This window comes from Podarcis filfolensis, assembly GCF_964270895.1.
Source record: "Podarcis filfolensis genome assembly, chromosome: 9".
Classification (NCBI taxonomy): Eukaryota; Metazoa; Chordata; class Lepidosauria; order Squamata; family Lacertidae; genus Podarcis; species Podarcis filfolensis.
The window spans coordinates 49,398,627-49,416,130 of record NC_139610.1 but is presented as its reverse complement, the minus strand read 5'-3'; the positions used below and the strand labels follow the sequence as shown (position 1 = coordinate 49,416,130).

The 17,504-nt window shown below is 41.5% G+C and overlaps 1 protein-coding gene across 1 annotated transcript in view; it reads right to left on the bottom strand.

The window, feature by feature from the left end:
- Positions 1-5,495: 5,495 nt before the first annotated feature.
- Positions 5,496-17,504, bottom strand: part of QRFPR (pyroglutamylated RFamide peptide receptor) — a 36,653-nt gene continuing 24,644 nt past the window's right edge. The window contains exons 3-6 of the mRNA XM_083571565.1: positions 15,318-15,379; positions 12,925-13,160; positions 11,245-11,342; positions 5,496-9,441 (exon numbers count right to left, since the gene is read on the bottom strand). Of these exons, the coding sequence (XP_083427691.1) occupies positions 9,044-9,441; positions 11,245-11,342; positions 12,925-13,160; positions 15,318-15,379 (794 nt within the window). The 3' untranslated portion in view covers positions 5,496-9,043. The remainder of the gene's footprint in view (positions 9,442-11,244; positions 11,343-12,924; positions 13,161-15,317; positions 15,380-17,504) is intronic.

The following is a 17,504-nucleotide window of genomic DNA, read 5'->3' as shown; positions in this document are numbered from 1 at the left end:
AGATAATACTTGATCTGGCTTGTAATCAGAAACATCAGTGTCCTTTCAGGCTGCAGTCTTAAACACATACACCAGTCTAGAACCAGTCCTAACATTAGGCAAAATGAGGCAACTGCCTCAGGTAGCAGATGCTAGGGGCAGTTGTGGCAACCTTCCAGCAGCTTCTAAGCCTGCCTCTGGTAGAGAACAGAGCTGATTGGCCTGTCTTCTACCTGCATAACTACCCTGCCACCCTCAGGGGCAGTGGAGGACACTATGTTGATGAATGATTCAACTGTAAGCCCAGTTGGCTTCTGTGTGTGGAATGTGGAGTGGCATCTTGTCATTGCCTAAGGCAGCAGTATGTCTGGGGCTGGCACCCAAGCACAAAGTAGCATCCCACCCAAAGTAAACATGCATAGGATTGCACTATTAATAAATTATAAATCTGATTAGAGAAGTGCACAGGTTGATACTAAGTTTCTCCCCTTCACAGCACTGTGACACCACTAAGTTAAGTTTTAATTGCACAACACAACAATGCTTCAACTGATTCATCAGTTTGGGGTTGCAGTCCTAGCTCATATGCTACTTCCTGGATTCTGTGGCTGCACCTTGACACTGAAAGCAGGCTCAGAGTTGACCCCTGATTATGCTCTGCTCTCACCATCAAGATACTTGGCTATGCAGCCTTCAACTTGCCCTGCACTTTTGCCTGAGGAGAAATACAGGTCTAATGAAAGGAGAATTAACAAAGTGTTCTGATATGAAAGTACTGCATAAGTTTAGATTTCTTAATGTCATTCCCTACCTCTGTCAATTTTAGCCCATGAATCACAGTGTATCTCAGATTTTCAGTAAACAGAGAGGTCATCTTTGGTAAGCGCTGTTTCTAGTAAAGAGAATAAAAACCTACATACCAAGGTGGTGGGTGGTAGGAACAGAAGCATCAGGTGCGTGGGCTGCTGGGTTAGGTCTCCTCCTGGTTTAAAAATGATTCCCCCATCAGTCAAGATGTTAGTAATAATATAACCTGTTTGAGTATGATCTGTTTGCTGAATAGTTCTTTGGAAATGTGATGCTTCAGAAGACACCTTACATTTGTACAGTTAGCATTTTTGATAGGCAGCGCTCTCTAGTGGATCATGGAATAACAACTGAAATTTCTGATTCTTTTGAACCGGAATTGTAGGCCGTATCTAATGAAAGTTCAACGCAAAGTGGACCAGTTGAAATAAAGAAGCATCGGTGGGCTTTTGATTTTTGATTGCTGCATCTGAACATAAATGGATTCTGGTTTATAAGTTTGTTAGTACACTGGTGATCTGGTAAGATTTAACTGTGTTATTTATGTACTTAGAACTGATTATAGCATCACAGAATCAATGAATTGGAGAGTTGGGAGTTACCCCAAGGGTTATCTATTCCAGCCCCCTGCAATGCAGGAATCTCGATTAAATCATCCATGCAGATGGCCATCCAACCTCTGCTTAAAAACCTCCAAGGAAGGGAAGTCTACCACCTCATGGAAATCTGTTCCACTGCCCAAACAGGCCTCACCATCTGAAAGTTCTTCCTGGTGTTTGGCTGGAATCCCCTTTCTTTGTAACTTGAAGCCATTGTGTTGGGTCCTCACCTCCAGAGCAGGAGAAAACAAGTTTGCTTCATCCTCCATGTGACAGCCCTTTGAAGATGGCTATCATTTCTCCACTCAGACTCCTTTTTACCAGACTATACATACCCATTTCTCTCAACCATTCCTCATAAGGCTTGGTTTCCAGACCCTAGATTACAACTGAATGTTTTGGAAACTGCTTGGAAGGAATCTAGGAACATCTTTAGTAAAAGAAAGTGGTAAATAAATGAATCTTTGATATTATTTTTTTATGGTGGCTTTCAACCAAGTTAGCAGTCACTTTGATGTGATTCCCATCAGACAGCTTTTGAGACAGCTGTGTAGTTGGGGGCAGTCTGTAAGGCAGCAGTTGCAGGGGATGCATGGCTGCCCCTAGAGATCTGGTACGTAGTGGATTTGGCTGTCTGTTCTGTTATGAATTCAAATCTATGCTCATCTTGCATAGTTGTAGATAATTACGAAATGCCTTTAAACCTTCCATTACCTCCTTCCATTGGAAAACAAACCTAGGTAATTTGCTGGAACTTCTCACCAGTTGGAAAAGTGGCGCAAGCATAACAATGTTTACATAGAAAGGTACTGGATACAAAGAGAGTAAAACTAAGAAAGTAAGTAATATGAATCATCCTTATGCAACAGTCTTGCCTCTAAGCCAATAGATTTAACTGTAGCAAGATTGTGCCCAATCGGAATACTGCAGTCTCTTTCTTTCTTTTTTCTGACTTCTGCCATTTTGATTTCCCAATGCAAAGCCAATAGGAGGACCAAAGCTTCAGTTTTCTGAATATTGCTTTGGATTAGGGGTCGCCTCCTACCCTCAAATAATCCAAACCAAACAGGGACCAAATCTGAAGCACCAAATATGACCCCAAAGTGCAGCTGGGGGTGGGGGACTCACACCATCCTAGTTTTTCTTCCTTATCAGAAGTAGCAGTGATCAGACAATGCCTACGCACTAAACAGCTGCTAGTGCTAGCAAAACATATGGCACTTCTTTTACTTACTATAAACAACAGATCTACAAGGGCTTGGCTCATTTTATCTTTTAAACCTCCTATGTTCATAATGATGCAGAAATCTTGGCAGTGGAAGACAAGGCAATTAAAGCAAGACAAATTTTTTTTAACACATTTTAATAAGTTAGCAGTGTTTTATTCATTCATGCTCTTTCCATGCCAAGCACTCACGTATGTTCTCCCTTTGTAAGATGCCTTTAATGCTTCCAGTCAGCCTTCTAAGTAGAAACTCTATACATTTTCTTTATAAGCTACCTTTACATTTCTACAATATTGACCTCAGGTGTAGACCAATCAATGGAATATAAATCAGTAGTGAATGTTGTGAGTGAATACCAAACATTCAGTTTAGGAAAGAGCTCTAAAGAACAGCAGACAATGTTAACTTTGTCACAAAGTTTGGTATTCCAACAAAGTTGGCTGAAGATGCCATGTCTGAGCCTGAGATGCTTAATCTCCTTGGAACTATAAGTGCTCAGCTGGGCCTCTGAAAGTGTGGGCTCAGATTGCAAGCACATCCCAGGATCAGCACAGCGATGGATAAAGCATCTCTGATACCCTGTGGCCAAAATAACAAAAGATGTAAAAGAAAAAGGCATAAACCACTGGTCCCCTGGTAGCTGGGGAAAAGAGTACAAGAGCTAGGACAGAAGACAGCAAGAACTCTTAATCTACCTCAATGAGGAATCTAATGCTACCATCTCATCATTTCCTAGACTGGCCATCTAGCAGCCAGAGAGCCTATCCCTGGTAACTATAGCCCTGCAGAATATGGGTTACTGTATGAGCGTGTATGAGTGTGTCAGGGTAAGTCCACCAGTGCACTAAAGTGTGTATGAGAGCTCTCACACTTTTTTTCTGAACTGTAATCAGTAAATGTGGTGCTCTGCCTGTTCTTCTATATAAGTGTCTCCCTGAATTATTTCAGGTTGAGTATAAATTGACTGCATGCCCAACCTACTGTTACATCAATACAATTCTTATACACATATGAAAAAGCCATATGTATTATAAATGAGCCTTGGGAAATGTGTTTTCCAAATGGTACCACATGATGTCGCCAGACACACACCGATTCAAGCCGATACCCCAAGCTGGTTTCAACTTCGGAAGTTTTTGGGATAAATCCCTTTTTAATGATAGAATATTCAGCTGCTTAGATGTGCTTAGAGTAACCAGCTGTGAAGAATTACTTTAGTCACCATTCTTGTACCTCTTGTCTCTAGGACAAAGCCATCTTAAGGGGAAGGTTGGATTCCAGGAAAGATGTATATGAATGAAGACAAGCCAGCATCTCCCTTTGGTCTCCCCACTGAGCAAGATTGAACAAGTCTTCATCCCTTCCACCTGCATAATCCCCACTACACGGAGAACTGCTTTGCAAGTAGGAAACAATCTGCTAATAGCTCTGGTTTCTGGGTTGTTGTTCTTTAAAGGCCTATATATTCAAGCAAGGAAACTTTCAACCATTCTCTGCTTCTTCCCAACTCCTTGCTTAAGTTGACATTTTAATTACAGCCTTGCTATGGCAACAGCTGGAGAGTCCAAGAAGGACACACAACTTTAAATATATTTTTTGTACGCGGGCTTCAGAAATATTAAGAAGCAAAGTTTAGTTTCCACTTCCAGAAACACAATTCCAAATACATGCTTTCAATTTTAACAGCGTTTTGTTTTTATAAATAGTGAACACTGTTTATATACATTTACATACTGTTCTACATTTTAAAATGTCAAAAAGTGTACAGAAATAGTAAAACCATACAATGAAAACAGTGTAAGCAATAATACATGATTTAGGATAGTATAAAATCCACAGTACTACAGTGACCACAGTCACTGGCCATATGCACAAAACAATGCCAATTGCCAGGAATATTGAACAAATAACAAACTTGAGTTCTTTTGACATTTTGGTCAAACCCACCAGCACTTCATTCACCAGGCTCAATATCAGCACACAGTGTGGCTGGGCAAAAATGCCAGTGTGCTGAGGCCCTGGTCAAGGTGACGCAAACCTCTGCTGGTCCAGATGAATCCCTTTAAAATTTGTCCAAAAATTAAATTAAAGAGGGTAAAGTAACCAGTGCTGAGAGAAGCTTCCATTTAAACTCCCTTGCAAGGTGCACTGGCCTTGCCACTAATGCAGCACCAATGCTGAGCAGTGCTGTGTCAAACCACCTGTATGTTGGAGAGATTCAGATAATTGCTCAGTGCAGGTATCTGCTTCTCTCAGGATCTCTGGAATCTATTTTTGCTATATAATAAATCCTCCTCCTGCTCATTTAGCCTTCAGCAACCCAGCCAGTGAAGAGCTCATTCTACAGCCATTTGAACTTTCATCCTGTATTTTTAGTTCTGCTACAATCAGTTTATGTTGCAGAAGTCTTTCTCTGGTATTGCCATCTCCTGGCAAATAGAAGGGGGAGAAATGGAGGCAGTGAGAGATTTTACTTTCTTGGGCTCCATGATCACTGCAGATGGTGACAGCAGCCACGAAATTAAAAGACGCCTGCTTCTTGGGAGAAAAGCAATGACAAACCTAGACAGCAACTTAAAAAGTAGAGACATCACCTTGCCAACAAGTCCGTATATAGTTAAAGCTATGGTTTTCCCAGTAGTGATGTATGGAAGTGAGAGCTGGACCATAAAGAAGGCTGATCGCCGAAGAATTGATGCTTTTGAATTATGGTGCTGGAGGAGACTCTTGAGAGTCCCATGGACTGCAAGAAGATCAAACCTATCCATTCTGAAGGAAATCAGCCCTGAGTGCTCACTGGAAGGACAGATCCTGAAGCTGAGACTCCAATATTTGGCCACCTCATGAGAAGAGAAGACTCCCTGGAAAAGACTCTGATGTTGGGAAAGATGGAGGGCACAAGGAGAAGGGGACGACAGAGGACGAGATGGTTGGACAGTGTTCTTGAAGCTACTACCATGAGTTTGACCAAACTGCGGGAGGCAATGGAAGACAGGAGTGCCTGCCATGCTCTGGTCCATGGGATCATGAAGAGTCAGACACAACTAAACGACTAAACAACAACAATGCAAAAATATGTGTATTTTCTTTTTACACATATCATAGTGAATGATAGCTATGCATATATCAGTCTTCAGTGGAAGTTTACATTCATTTTGTGCTGAATAATGGATTTCCAGAGGAGCAGCCCTATTAAGTCTTTGGGGGGGGGCGCAAGCATTGTAGCATCTTAAAGACAAAGCTAATGAGTAGCTAACTTCCCATCACAAACCCATCTTGATTTTAAAGTTCCGTAAAAAATCAATCCTGCTAATTAACCTCCCTCAAGCATCTGGGAAAGATCGTTTTAATACCCTCTTGATATACTGAATTGTATAAATTCCAGGGGGAATATGAAAACATTTTATAGACACTCTTAGTTCCACTTAGATAAGCCCTTTTTTGCACTGCAGTATTTTATTTCATAACTGAGCGTTTTATATAGAAAGTGGTGCTCTGTGCATCTGCTGAAATAACACTCAATTTATATTTTAAATTGTTTATAGTAAACATGATTTTGTGCTTGACAGCTCGAAGTCTTCAGACTTTAACTGAGGAGCACAGATTGAAGCCCACGATCAACAAAAGAGACCACTTATTTCCACGTGAGAAAAACAATGCATTCTGTTGCTGCTTAAAATTCACAGCAGGAAGCATATTAAAGCTGCAATCCTAATCCCATTTCCCTGGGAGCATTAGGATACTGACAGATTGATTTCCAGTCCTTTTGCTATTAACTTCTAGCATGGAATTTGCCCCCCCCCCTTTTTTTAAACCTATTTGTAAACATCCAGTTACGGGAAATACTATCATTCTGATGCAACACATTTTTCTATTTAGTTGATCTTTCAACCGATACTCTTAGAACTGTGCAAAGCAATATGTAGTTAGACCTCACAGTGCCCTCCTCTAGGAAACTGAAAAACCATGGTTTCCATAAACGGAACCCATAAAAAGTATACTGTGGGCGCAAATTAAAGATAAGCCAACATTCTCAGCCAAAATAAGAATCTTATATCCTTTGTCAAAGAATAGGGATAGTGCCACAGGCACATGCAGATATTCTCAAGCAGTTTTTTAAAAACAATGTAGAATCACTAATGTACACAAAAAACATAAGCGAACAATCCACATCATTGCACTGCTTTGCAGCAAATTTCCTATTTGGCAACTATTCATTACCGTTCCTGCAAATATGGCAAGCCTGTCCATATTCTAAGCCTTAATTGCAAGCATCTCAACTGATAATACTGAAAGGATGATAAGATGCAGAAACTGAGAGTCTCCCATAGCATTCATAGCTACTCAGATTCTCCTGCAATTCTGACAATGTCACCAGTCTGTAACTACTAATTGCACAGGTAAAATACCACACACAGATACATCGAACCAACTCACTTTTGCAGACAATGCTCAGTGAGTGGTGAAGGGACAGGAGAAAGCAGCCTTTCCCTCTGTAATCCCCATCTACTCTAGTCCCATGGTAAGAGTACTGGAATGAAAAGAAATGGTTTTCTAGGCAGCAGAATGGGGCTCATCTCCCTATCCACATAAATCACTATGTTTTTCTCAGTACAAGTGTTTGCTGCAGTGACGCAAGCACACAGTGTGCGCGCCTTTTTTAAGAGGTACCTAAATGCAGCTCTGAAAACACTGTTCCACTTTTAAATGGGCACATAATTCCTGTCATGGCATGTATAGAAACTGCTGGGCAAGGACAAGTGAATTCATCTCAGAGCTGTGATGCAAATCCAGAACTTCAAGTTTAGTGCTCAAACAGGTGTCACCACTCACAGTTGCTTAGGCAATCTCTGCCGTGAATAAAATTTTAAAGCATGATGTGGAATGATAATAGCAGCTCCATAATATGGCCAGTGAGTGATCCAATCCTGCAAATTATACCTAGAAATGTGGGAAATACTGAGGTCTTGAGGGTGCCCTTTTTGGAGAAATCCACATTTTCAAAGAGAATTCTAGAAGTTGGATCATATGTAATATAGTGGCCCATGGGAAAGATCCTTGTTCAGTTTTAGACACTTTAAAAATGAGGTGCATAATCAGATAAATGGAAATAGTCTACTTTTAATGCATATACAGGAGAAATTACCAGCATTTGAAAATGCAGCAAATGCTCAGTGTTTTGAAGGGCTGCTATTTGAATTAAAGAGTAATGGGGGTGGGAAACTATTATGAATAAAAGTTGGGCTTAAGGGCATGATGAAGCAAGAGAGATGACAGTATACAATCATTTTAAAAGGCAACAGCATTAAAATGTCTTCATAAATTAAATGTCACAACTTTGCTAAAAAATATTGGCCTTTACACTGAATGAGTGCAAAACAAATTACAGGTTATTTTGTTGTACTATCTGATTATCTGGCCAATAATTTGAAGGCAACAGAACATTTTATATAAAGGAAAACAGACTTCCTTTAGCTAAGCTGCATGCAGTTATAAAAAAATATTCCACTATAAGCCAGGTTTTGGAGAAACTGGCTTGTACTCAACTAACATTTACTCAGAGTAGACCCAGTGAAATCAATAGGCATGACAAACCTAGGTCAATTAATTTCAGTGGGTCTAACCTGAGAATGTTAGTAAAATACAATCCTATCTCTAAAAAAGAACACTAGTAACAAGTAACAAAACAGAGCATGAAACCACTGCACTGCTGTGAAGATCCTTCAGTTTTAGGCAAAATCAAATAGTGCAATTTGTTTACAATTGTCTGTTTCAACTGCACGCAAATAATCCTCAAATACCATTGGTGAGGATGCCATCTTCAAGGTCAACTAAGCGAAAGCAATTTGCCTTGCAATTAAGCAGATTGTTGTTCTTAGATTGGAGAAGAACAGATAGAAAAGAAAAGAGCGAGCTTCCACATCAGTCTCCAGGAAGCATAACAAAGGAACGGAAGAAGGAACTGAAGAAAAGAAGAAAATGCTGCACCATCACGTAGTCCAGTAGGAGTAAACACCTATACTGTGCTAATTTTCAAAAGGTCGGTGAATAGGCTAGATTAGTTCTTAGCTCAGTGTCAGGCCCAGACTAGTGCCATGAAAAGGCACACACAAAATCCAGACTTAGAGGGCTCATGGTTAGCTCAGTTGGTTACAGAATGGTGCTGATAATGCCAAGGTTGCAGGTTCAATCCCATACGGGACAGCTGCATATTCCTGCATTGCAGGGGGTTGGACTAGATGATCCTCAGGGTCTCTTCCAGCTCTAGGATTCTGTGATTCTATGGTCCCTGAGATCAGCAGCTTGAGCTGACAACTGAAGGAGCCAAAGCCTGCTTTGTTGACTATTTACATGAAGCCTTCAGACTGGCCAGGCCTAGGATATGATGCAAGAATTCTCAAGTATCAAGGATCCAGTGAGATGTCCTTAATGCTAGTGTCCCAGTGAAGCATGCCCATTGAGTTCAGAGGTAAACAAAGCAAGGTGCCTTCTGGAATTCCTTTTGGCAAAGGACTGATCACAGAGTTTTACTTCAATGTTCCCTTCGCTGAATGCTTCTCTTCTGTTCTCCCCCGAGGAATTGGGTTGTCTCCTGCAGCCTTCATCCTTCTGCTGCTTCATTGTAATCCCTAAGTTTCCACGTCGCCTGGATGGGGACAGGTTTTCCTTTATAATGCAAAAGCAAAGGGCAGCGAGGAAGTTTTTCTTGAAGTTCTCATTCATAAAGGCGTACACAATGGGGTTGCAAATGGAATTGGAAAATCCAATGATCTGAACTATGCCAAAGATCATCTTAATGGTGACATCATCATACTCCCTTTCAAAATTACCTGGAGAGAAGAAAACACCCATTAAGAACAGGCTTCGTGTTGGTAAGCATTACATGGTAATTTGATGATACAGTACATTAAGTGCTAAGATGCGAACTTGCCTCAGATGAGGCACAAGTCTGATGTGAGAATGCCCCCACCTTGGAGATATTCAGGTTGGCTCTGCGGGTGGCGCTGTGGGTTAAACCACAGAGCCTAGGACTTGCCGATCAGAAGGTTGGCGGTTCGAATCCCTGCAACGGGGTGAGCTCCCGTTGCTCGGTCCCTGCTCCTGCCAACCTAGCAGTTCAAAAGCACGTCAAAGTGCAAGTAGATAAATAGGTACCGCTCCGACGGGAAGGTAAACGGCGTTTCCGTGCGCTGCTCTGGTTCGCCAGAAGCGGCTTAGTCATGCTGGCCACATGGCTGTACGCCGGCTCCCTCGGCCAATAAAGCGAGATGACCGCTGCAACCCCAGAGTCAGCCACGACTGGACCTAATGGTCAGGGGTCCCTTTACCTTTACTTTTACCTGAATCCAAGGCAACTTTGGTCTGAGGAAAAATGAGCCAGTTCCAAGTCTTCAGACCAACCCTCAAGCCTCAAAAGAGAGGCTTTGGGGACCTCTTGCTAAAAATCCCAATCAGTTCTGAATTATGGAACATTTAACAACTGAGAACGTCTATAGATGACTCTACAATGAAGCCCCATACCATCACACCCTGGCATTCACTTAACTTGTATTTCATAAGAGTATATAATGTTTTTCACTTCAAAATCAATAGCAATAGCATAAAAAACCTTCAAACATCTATATTTCACAATTTCAAATCAAGTGCCATAATTCTTGACAACAATAAACTGCCACGGTTTGTTCATTTACTTCAAGGACGAAGTTTAGCTGAGAGAGTGAACTATAATTCAAGATGCAGGGGGGAGAGAAAGGCATTAAAGAAGCAATTCAGGTAACTGGAATAAAAGGAGATGGCTGATATAAAAAACCTACAAAGGAAAGAAAGGCGTAGGAAGGAGACTAAATGAAACACAAAAAAAGCAAAGAGTCGCTACCTCAAAATGGTACTGGATAGCTGAATTTTATAAATGGTAAAATGTATTAAGGCATCTTTTTTTAAACCAAACTCAGCCAGATGGTCGGGGTATAGACAATAAACTATTATTATAATTATTATTCCGATTATGATAGATTAATTCTTTCTTTTCAGTGTCCCTGCAGACCTGTGGTTCCCAACGTGGGGCACATGCCCCACAGGGAGGCAATTTGATTTTTTAAGGGGGGGGCAATTCAAAAATGAGTTATTAACAGTTAATGGCCTTTTAGGCTTCCTCCCCGTGAATAGGAGTTCATTTTTTGAATTATATGTCATGGGCGGGGGGCATCAGGATTTTAGAGATGCTTAGGTGGGGCATGGCCAAAAAAGGTTGGGAACCACTGCTATAGACCTTTAGTGAAATACAGTGGTACCTCGGGTTAAGAACTTAATTCGTTCTGGAGGTCCGTTCTTAACCTGAAACTGTTCTTAACCTGAAGCACCACCTTAGCTAATGGGGCCTCCTGCTGCCACTGCGTGATTTCTGTTCTCATTCTGAAGCAAAGTTCTTAACCTGAGGTAATATTTCTGGGTTAGCGGAGTCTGTAACCTGAAGCATATGTAACTTGAAGCATATGTAACCCGAGGTACCACTGTATATATGTGCTGGGCATTTTATATGGTCATGCCATAAAAACTTTGAGTTTTGTGGGGTTTCACTGGCCACCTTGATCACAAAACCAACTACTACAATTTCAAAAGAAAAAGCTACTCACTGTATTCTATCATCATGTGCATTACATGAAAAGGAGCCCAGCAGATGGTGAATAAAACCACAACAGTTACCATCATGATGATTGCTCGCTTCTTTTTCCTGAAAGAGGAAAGAGAGCTTGTACTGCAAATTTCTGCACAGATATATAGATGACTCCTGGTGACTTGGGAGGCATCCAGGTGACAGGGATGGACCAGAACTCCGTAGTAAATCACATGCTTTCTTTACAGAAGGTTCCAGGTTGACATCTCCAGCTAAATGTTCTCAGGCAGTAGGTGCTGGGGAAGACCTTTGCCTGCAGCTAAGGGTGGATGGATCTGTCACTTTCCATCCCCTCAGTTTCCCATTTTCCCAATCTTAAATTCAGTTCTCCACCTTTCTGCAGCAATTTGTGATTTTAAAACAACAACAACACTGAAATTCTTCAGCATTTCTCCTAATATGAACATTTTTTGGTATGCAGCTTTGACCAAGGTACACAGTTCTGCAAACAAGTTCATAGAATCGAAACTGGAAGGGATACTGAGGATCATCTACCCAACCCACAGCAATGCAGGAATATGCAGCTGTCCCATAGGGGAATCGAACCTGCAACCTCAGCATTATTAGCACCATGCCCTAACCAAATGAGCTATCCAGTTCATCTGATATAAAGCATTTTTATTAATTTTCTCACATACTGTATATATGAGTGTGAGAACCCATCAGATAATGCAATATAAAAGGGAGTGTGAGCTTTAGAACCACAAAAACAATGCAATAATCCCCACACCTGATTCCACCCTTGGTGGAAACTGGATCAACATTGGCACAGGAAGAAACTACAGCATAGACTCTTCCCATGTTACCCAAGCGAATTCAGCTGCACTGAAGTGGTTCCCACGTCAAAAATGCTTTTTTAAAAGTGGGGTTAAGTGCTATAGAAATAATAAAATGATTACCTGTGCTGAGATTGATTTATTTTTAGCCATTAATTTCTAAAAACCCTAAAACCTGTTGTTAGGACTTTGTTTTGTTGGTAATTTTTCACAGCTGCGGGGTAACATTCATGCAACTGATGGGGGGAGAAGGTAATGGAGAAGGGCTGGAACTGCCCCTGTTGTTTGTTTGCTTAAAATATTTTAAAATCGCCTTTCCTCCAAAGGCACTTGGGATTTTGAAGAACAAACATACAGACTTCATCATCATAAATAATACATCATGATATAAATAAACACAAATATTAAAAGCATAATGCTAAGATTAATAATTAACAACTCATTAAAACACATTCAAATACCGCTGCTGAGGACTGAACTTTGGTTGCAAAGTTGCTAGGTTTATCTTTTGATCTCAACATCTGGATCTTCATTCTGAATGGGGTAAAAAGGTAACATATCTCCCCCACCATCTGAGAATGATATAATCCAGGTGTGTATGTAAAACAGAAAAGGGGGAGCAGAGTGGGAGAGATGAGCCAAACATTTCTGATCCTTCATAACAAACATTTGTTTGTAACATGTAATTTGGGCCTGAATTATAACTTGTCTGATAGATAACCTCTGTCTACAGGTGATCATTGACACTCTCAAAGAATTCAAGAAAGCTGGGGAGTCAAGGATTTCCTTTATAGACTCCAATAAAATAAAGTTACATACATTTTGGAGTTTAATACTGAATGCTAAAGAACGACTATACAAACCTTGCTATTTTGGACATCTCGTTCCCATGCATAGTTTGCAGAACAGAAGCATCTCCAACTCTTTTCTTAATCCAAAGCTCATAACCAATCTTGCTGTAGAGCAAAAGCATCAGTATCATTGGGAGCAGGAAGAGAATAGCCAAAATGAAAGTAGCATATATCTTCTGGTGGACAGGACTGGCCCATTCTTCCAGGCAGCAAACGTACACTTTATCGTAAAGGAAGTCATATTTATTCTGAAACAAATTAAGTTGAAGTCAAACTCAGTAGAGAAAAGAGAACTTACTCCTAGCCTATTGACAAGGAAAGGAAAAGGTGCATATTTTTCATCAAAAATGAGCAGAGGTTTAAGTGCTGGCTGTGTAAAACCTGTATGGATTGACTTGCCCTGACTCAGGGGTGGCCACTGGGTCATTTAGGCTAGCACTTTAGGGTATCAAGCCGAGAGGGAACCTGGGATATTATGTACGCAAAACTGTTCTACCACAGAGCAATGTGCAACCCACACAGCAGACATGCATTTCTGATCAAACCAATTGAGCTAAATCAGGGATGGGTTGTACAACTATTTTAAACACAACCATATTTAAAATACAGCAATCAAATATATGAATATCTGCCATCTGTTTACTGTAGGATAAAACAGCAAGGTCCATGAAACAACAAGGAAAGCCATGGCAAAACACAAGGTACACTTTAAAAAGGAACAGCATGAACGCTCTCTGAATTTATAATCTAGGGCCAGAAGCAGTAGACTACGGTACTACAGAAAGACTTAAACCAAGTGTCTGACCCAGACACAATGGCAGGTCAGTGAAAAATTATTTTTAAAGTTCAGCGCACAAGCTGCTTTGTAAATACAGTGGTACCTCTGGTTAAGAACTTAATTCATTCCAGAGGTCCGTTCTTAACCTGAAATTGTTATTAACCTGAGGTACCACTTTAGCTAACGGGGCCTGCTGCTACTGCCGCGCCGCCACCATGCAATTTCTGTTCTCATCCTGAAGTAAAGTTCTTAACCCAAGGTACAACTTCCAGGTTAGTGGAGTCTGTAACCTGAAGCGTTTGTAACCCAAGGTACCACTGTATATATTTTCTGCTCTAACAATAAGGACAGACTATCACCCTATTTAGTATAATGCACACATAAGACCAATGCTACACACACACACGGCTGCAGATGTCCACAATGTACACAGATATGCCAGGGAGCAGAGCTAGTCAGTGCATGTGAAATCAGGGCAGGGCAACTCAGCACAGTTCTGATCACACATTGGTTTACCATGCAAACAGTACTTCCCAAGAGAGCTAACAATTGCTAAAGCCAGTTGTTCTTCAATAGAAACAAGCCTTATTTGCTTGGGTCCATACCCATTTCTAAGGTCACTATTTAAATGCCTGTGTGGCGGAAAAATTTGTTTCGCTGGGCAGGTTGGGTCCCCAAGTGTTGTTTTTTTCTTTTCCCCTGCCAGCAAACAGTTAACGAATGGCAGCCTCTGATTGGTCGGGGTTCCAGGAGAGGCGATTGAAAAGGAGAGGATTTGGAGAGACAGTTTTGGGAGGTTGGGATAGAGGTTGGGAGATAGGGTCAGGAGTCAGGTTGGGAGATAGGGAGTGAGATGAGAGAGAGATGGTTCTGGGTAGAAACATCCACTCTGATGCTAGAGAAAGAAGTCTCTGAGCTTAGGGTGAAGGACAGTGTGTGGTGTCCTGTAAGAGTAATAGGCCAGGAATTAACTGGGAGGCTGAGCCAGGAGAAGTAGAAGCTGTGAGGATACAGTCTAGTTAGGACTCATTCCCATCAGGAAGGGAGAGGTTCTTCTACAAAAAGTGAAGACTCCCAAACCAGCTAAGGGGGTGTGGAGATCCCTTGGGTCTGTTACTTGGAGTACCTCAGGAGTAAGGCTGTCTAACAGGTGTGTAACTGACAGGAAGTACTGACAGGTTTAAGAACCAAAGTATTAAGCGGCAACAGCTGTGCAACAACTGAGAAAGAACTGAAGTGAAATAACATTATCCTATGTTTTACCCAAATTGTGCCATAAACTTCCTTTGTTAAATAAAATCTCTCTCTCTTTTTTTGATCAAATCCTGCCTGAGACTCCAAATTATTAAGTTTTCCCTCACACAAGTCCCCCACAAGATAATCTGGGGTAGTTTGTAGGAACTGGTGGAACTGGTGTTCTGTGAGGTGGGTGCATTATATTTAAGTGAGGGCAGGCCCAACGGCGCCAGGGGGGAAAGTGCCGTTGTGCCGTCACAGCCTGTACTTCTCTTTGTACATTTTTCTACAGCACATAATAGTCATCTCCTGAAGAGTAGCCTTATTCATGCTGAAACTCAATGCAAAACTGACCTATAAAGATATAATTGCATAATGCAACAGACCATACCTCCAGGCGCTGTACGTGCCACATGGGTGACCCAACGATAGCTGCCAACAGCCAGACTATGCCTGAAAATAATAATAATAACAATAACAATAATGATGATGATGATGTAATTGCTGGTTTTAAAGAGAAAAAGCAGGAAATTAGAGCGAGCAATTAGCATTTTTATATTAGTTGGTGATGTGGCCATATGGAGTATTTGGACAAGATATTACAGCAAGCATGAGGAAGGCAGTTAGAATTAGGACTAATTGTGAAATGAATTTTGCCCTGGAGCTGAATTCAGAGCAATGAGCTACAAGTTCTTTTGTTTTTGTTTTTAAGAAAGTGTATTTTCAAGGGACGCAGGTGACCCTGTGTTCTAAACCACTGAGCCTCTTGGGCTTGCTAATCGGAAGGTCAGCTGTTCGAATCCGCACAACAGGGTGAGCTCTCATTGCTCTGTCCCAGCTCCCACCAACCTAGCAGTTCGAAAGCACACCTGTACAAGTAGATAAATATGTCATGTGGTTTAGTCATGCTGGCCACATGACATGGAAAGTTGTCTGTGGACAAAAGTCAGCTCCCTCGACCTGAAAGTGAGATGAGTGCCACACCCCATAGTTGCCTTTGACTGGACTTAACCATCCAGGGCTCCTTCACCTTTACCTTATATGGAATTTTACATGTCCAAATCACAAAATGGACCAATACTGGGAAGGGAGAAATTTGAAAGTGAATTCAGTGCCCTCTCCAGGTTTGCCAGGGGGCTTAGGCGAGATGCACTCAGTAGGTGCCCTCTCTGATTAGACTTGCCGCCACTGCCCTTTCAGCTGCCTTCTTTTTCTGGAGCAATCCTCACAACTGCCCAGAGAGAGAACCTAAGAAAAGGAGAGGGCATTTCTCCATCTTCTCACGGTTGTCACCAATCACATGCTCATAGAAGGGTGGTGAACAAGCCACATTTGCAAAAAGGAGAGCGGGGCCAGGAGCTGTGGAGTTCAGCATAGGGCTCCTGCAGAGGTGTGGGCATCAGCAGTTACCCAACAATGCCAACGCCTGAGTGAATCTGGGACTCTTCTCCCACCCCAGTCAGTGAGTATTGAGACAGAGTCACATTCAGTTTTGTTCTGAAAGGTATCAGCCCACAAAGCATGCATATGGGCTTCTAGGGTAAATCTCGTGTGTTGGATGCAACAGAGGCTCTCGAGGCATTCTGCCAACTATCTTGTTTCAAAGGATGCACTGTGAGTGCTTTTTCAATAATTCTGCACATATAAAAGTCAGGTCATGAGGGTTTCAGGAAGGAAGAAGTCCTAGTACAGCTCATTCACAAAGAAAACGGATATTTTAATGCATCAACAAAACATTTTTGTCCTCCTACGGGTTTATCACCACCAACAGACAGAGCGGCAGAGAGAGAGGCAGGGAGGGGGAGAGAAAGCAATCTTACACCGGAAATCAAATGGGACTAGGCTATTTTTACAGTGAACATTAGCTGAAGAGGCTACAAAAATGTAGCTTGTCCAAAGAGTTTTTTTGCACTGGGCCTGTTTATAAAATATTACTAGAGCTTTAACAGGGTCCATGTGAAGTTGCATTTCCTCCCATTAGTCTGTCTCCCCATTACAGGCTGTTCCCTGTTCCTTTTCCTTCAGAGCATTACCTGGGTAGGACACAAAGCAGGACCTTCTCAACAGTAGTGCCATTTTATGGAAGGCCCTTCCATAAGAAAGCCCAGTTGGCTCCCTCTCTCTTGGCTTTCAGTCAAGCAATGAACCCATTTGTTTTTGCATTTTACCAGTATCATTGTGTTGTTATTGCTCCAGTTTCTTCTTGGGTTTTTATCAACTTGATTTTTTAAGATTGTGATCTTTTTGTATCTTGTATGCTAAAATTGTTGTAGGCTACCTTAGAAGAACAGTTACTGAAAGGCAGAGTAGACCATATACAAATATATTAAACAACTAGTTCCATTTGATTCTGTATGTATGTTTGGAGTGAGGGAGGGGTTTTAATCTGAATGCATACAAAGTGGGTTTTTCTTTAAGATTCTTAAAAAAAACTAATTTTCTCTGATAGCAGCTGCATCCCTCCAGATGTTGTTGAACTGCAACTCAAATCAGTTGCAACCCGCATGGCCAAAGGTCAGGTCCAACATCTGGAGATCCCCAGGTTCCTCACCACTGCTCTATAGCGGACATATCAAAA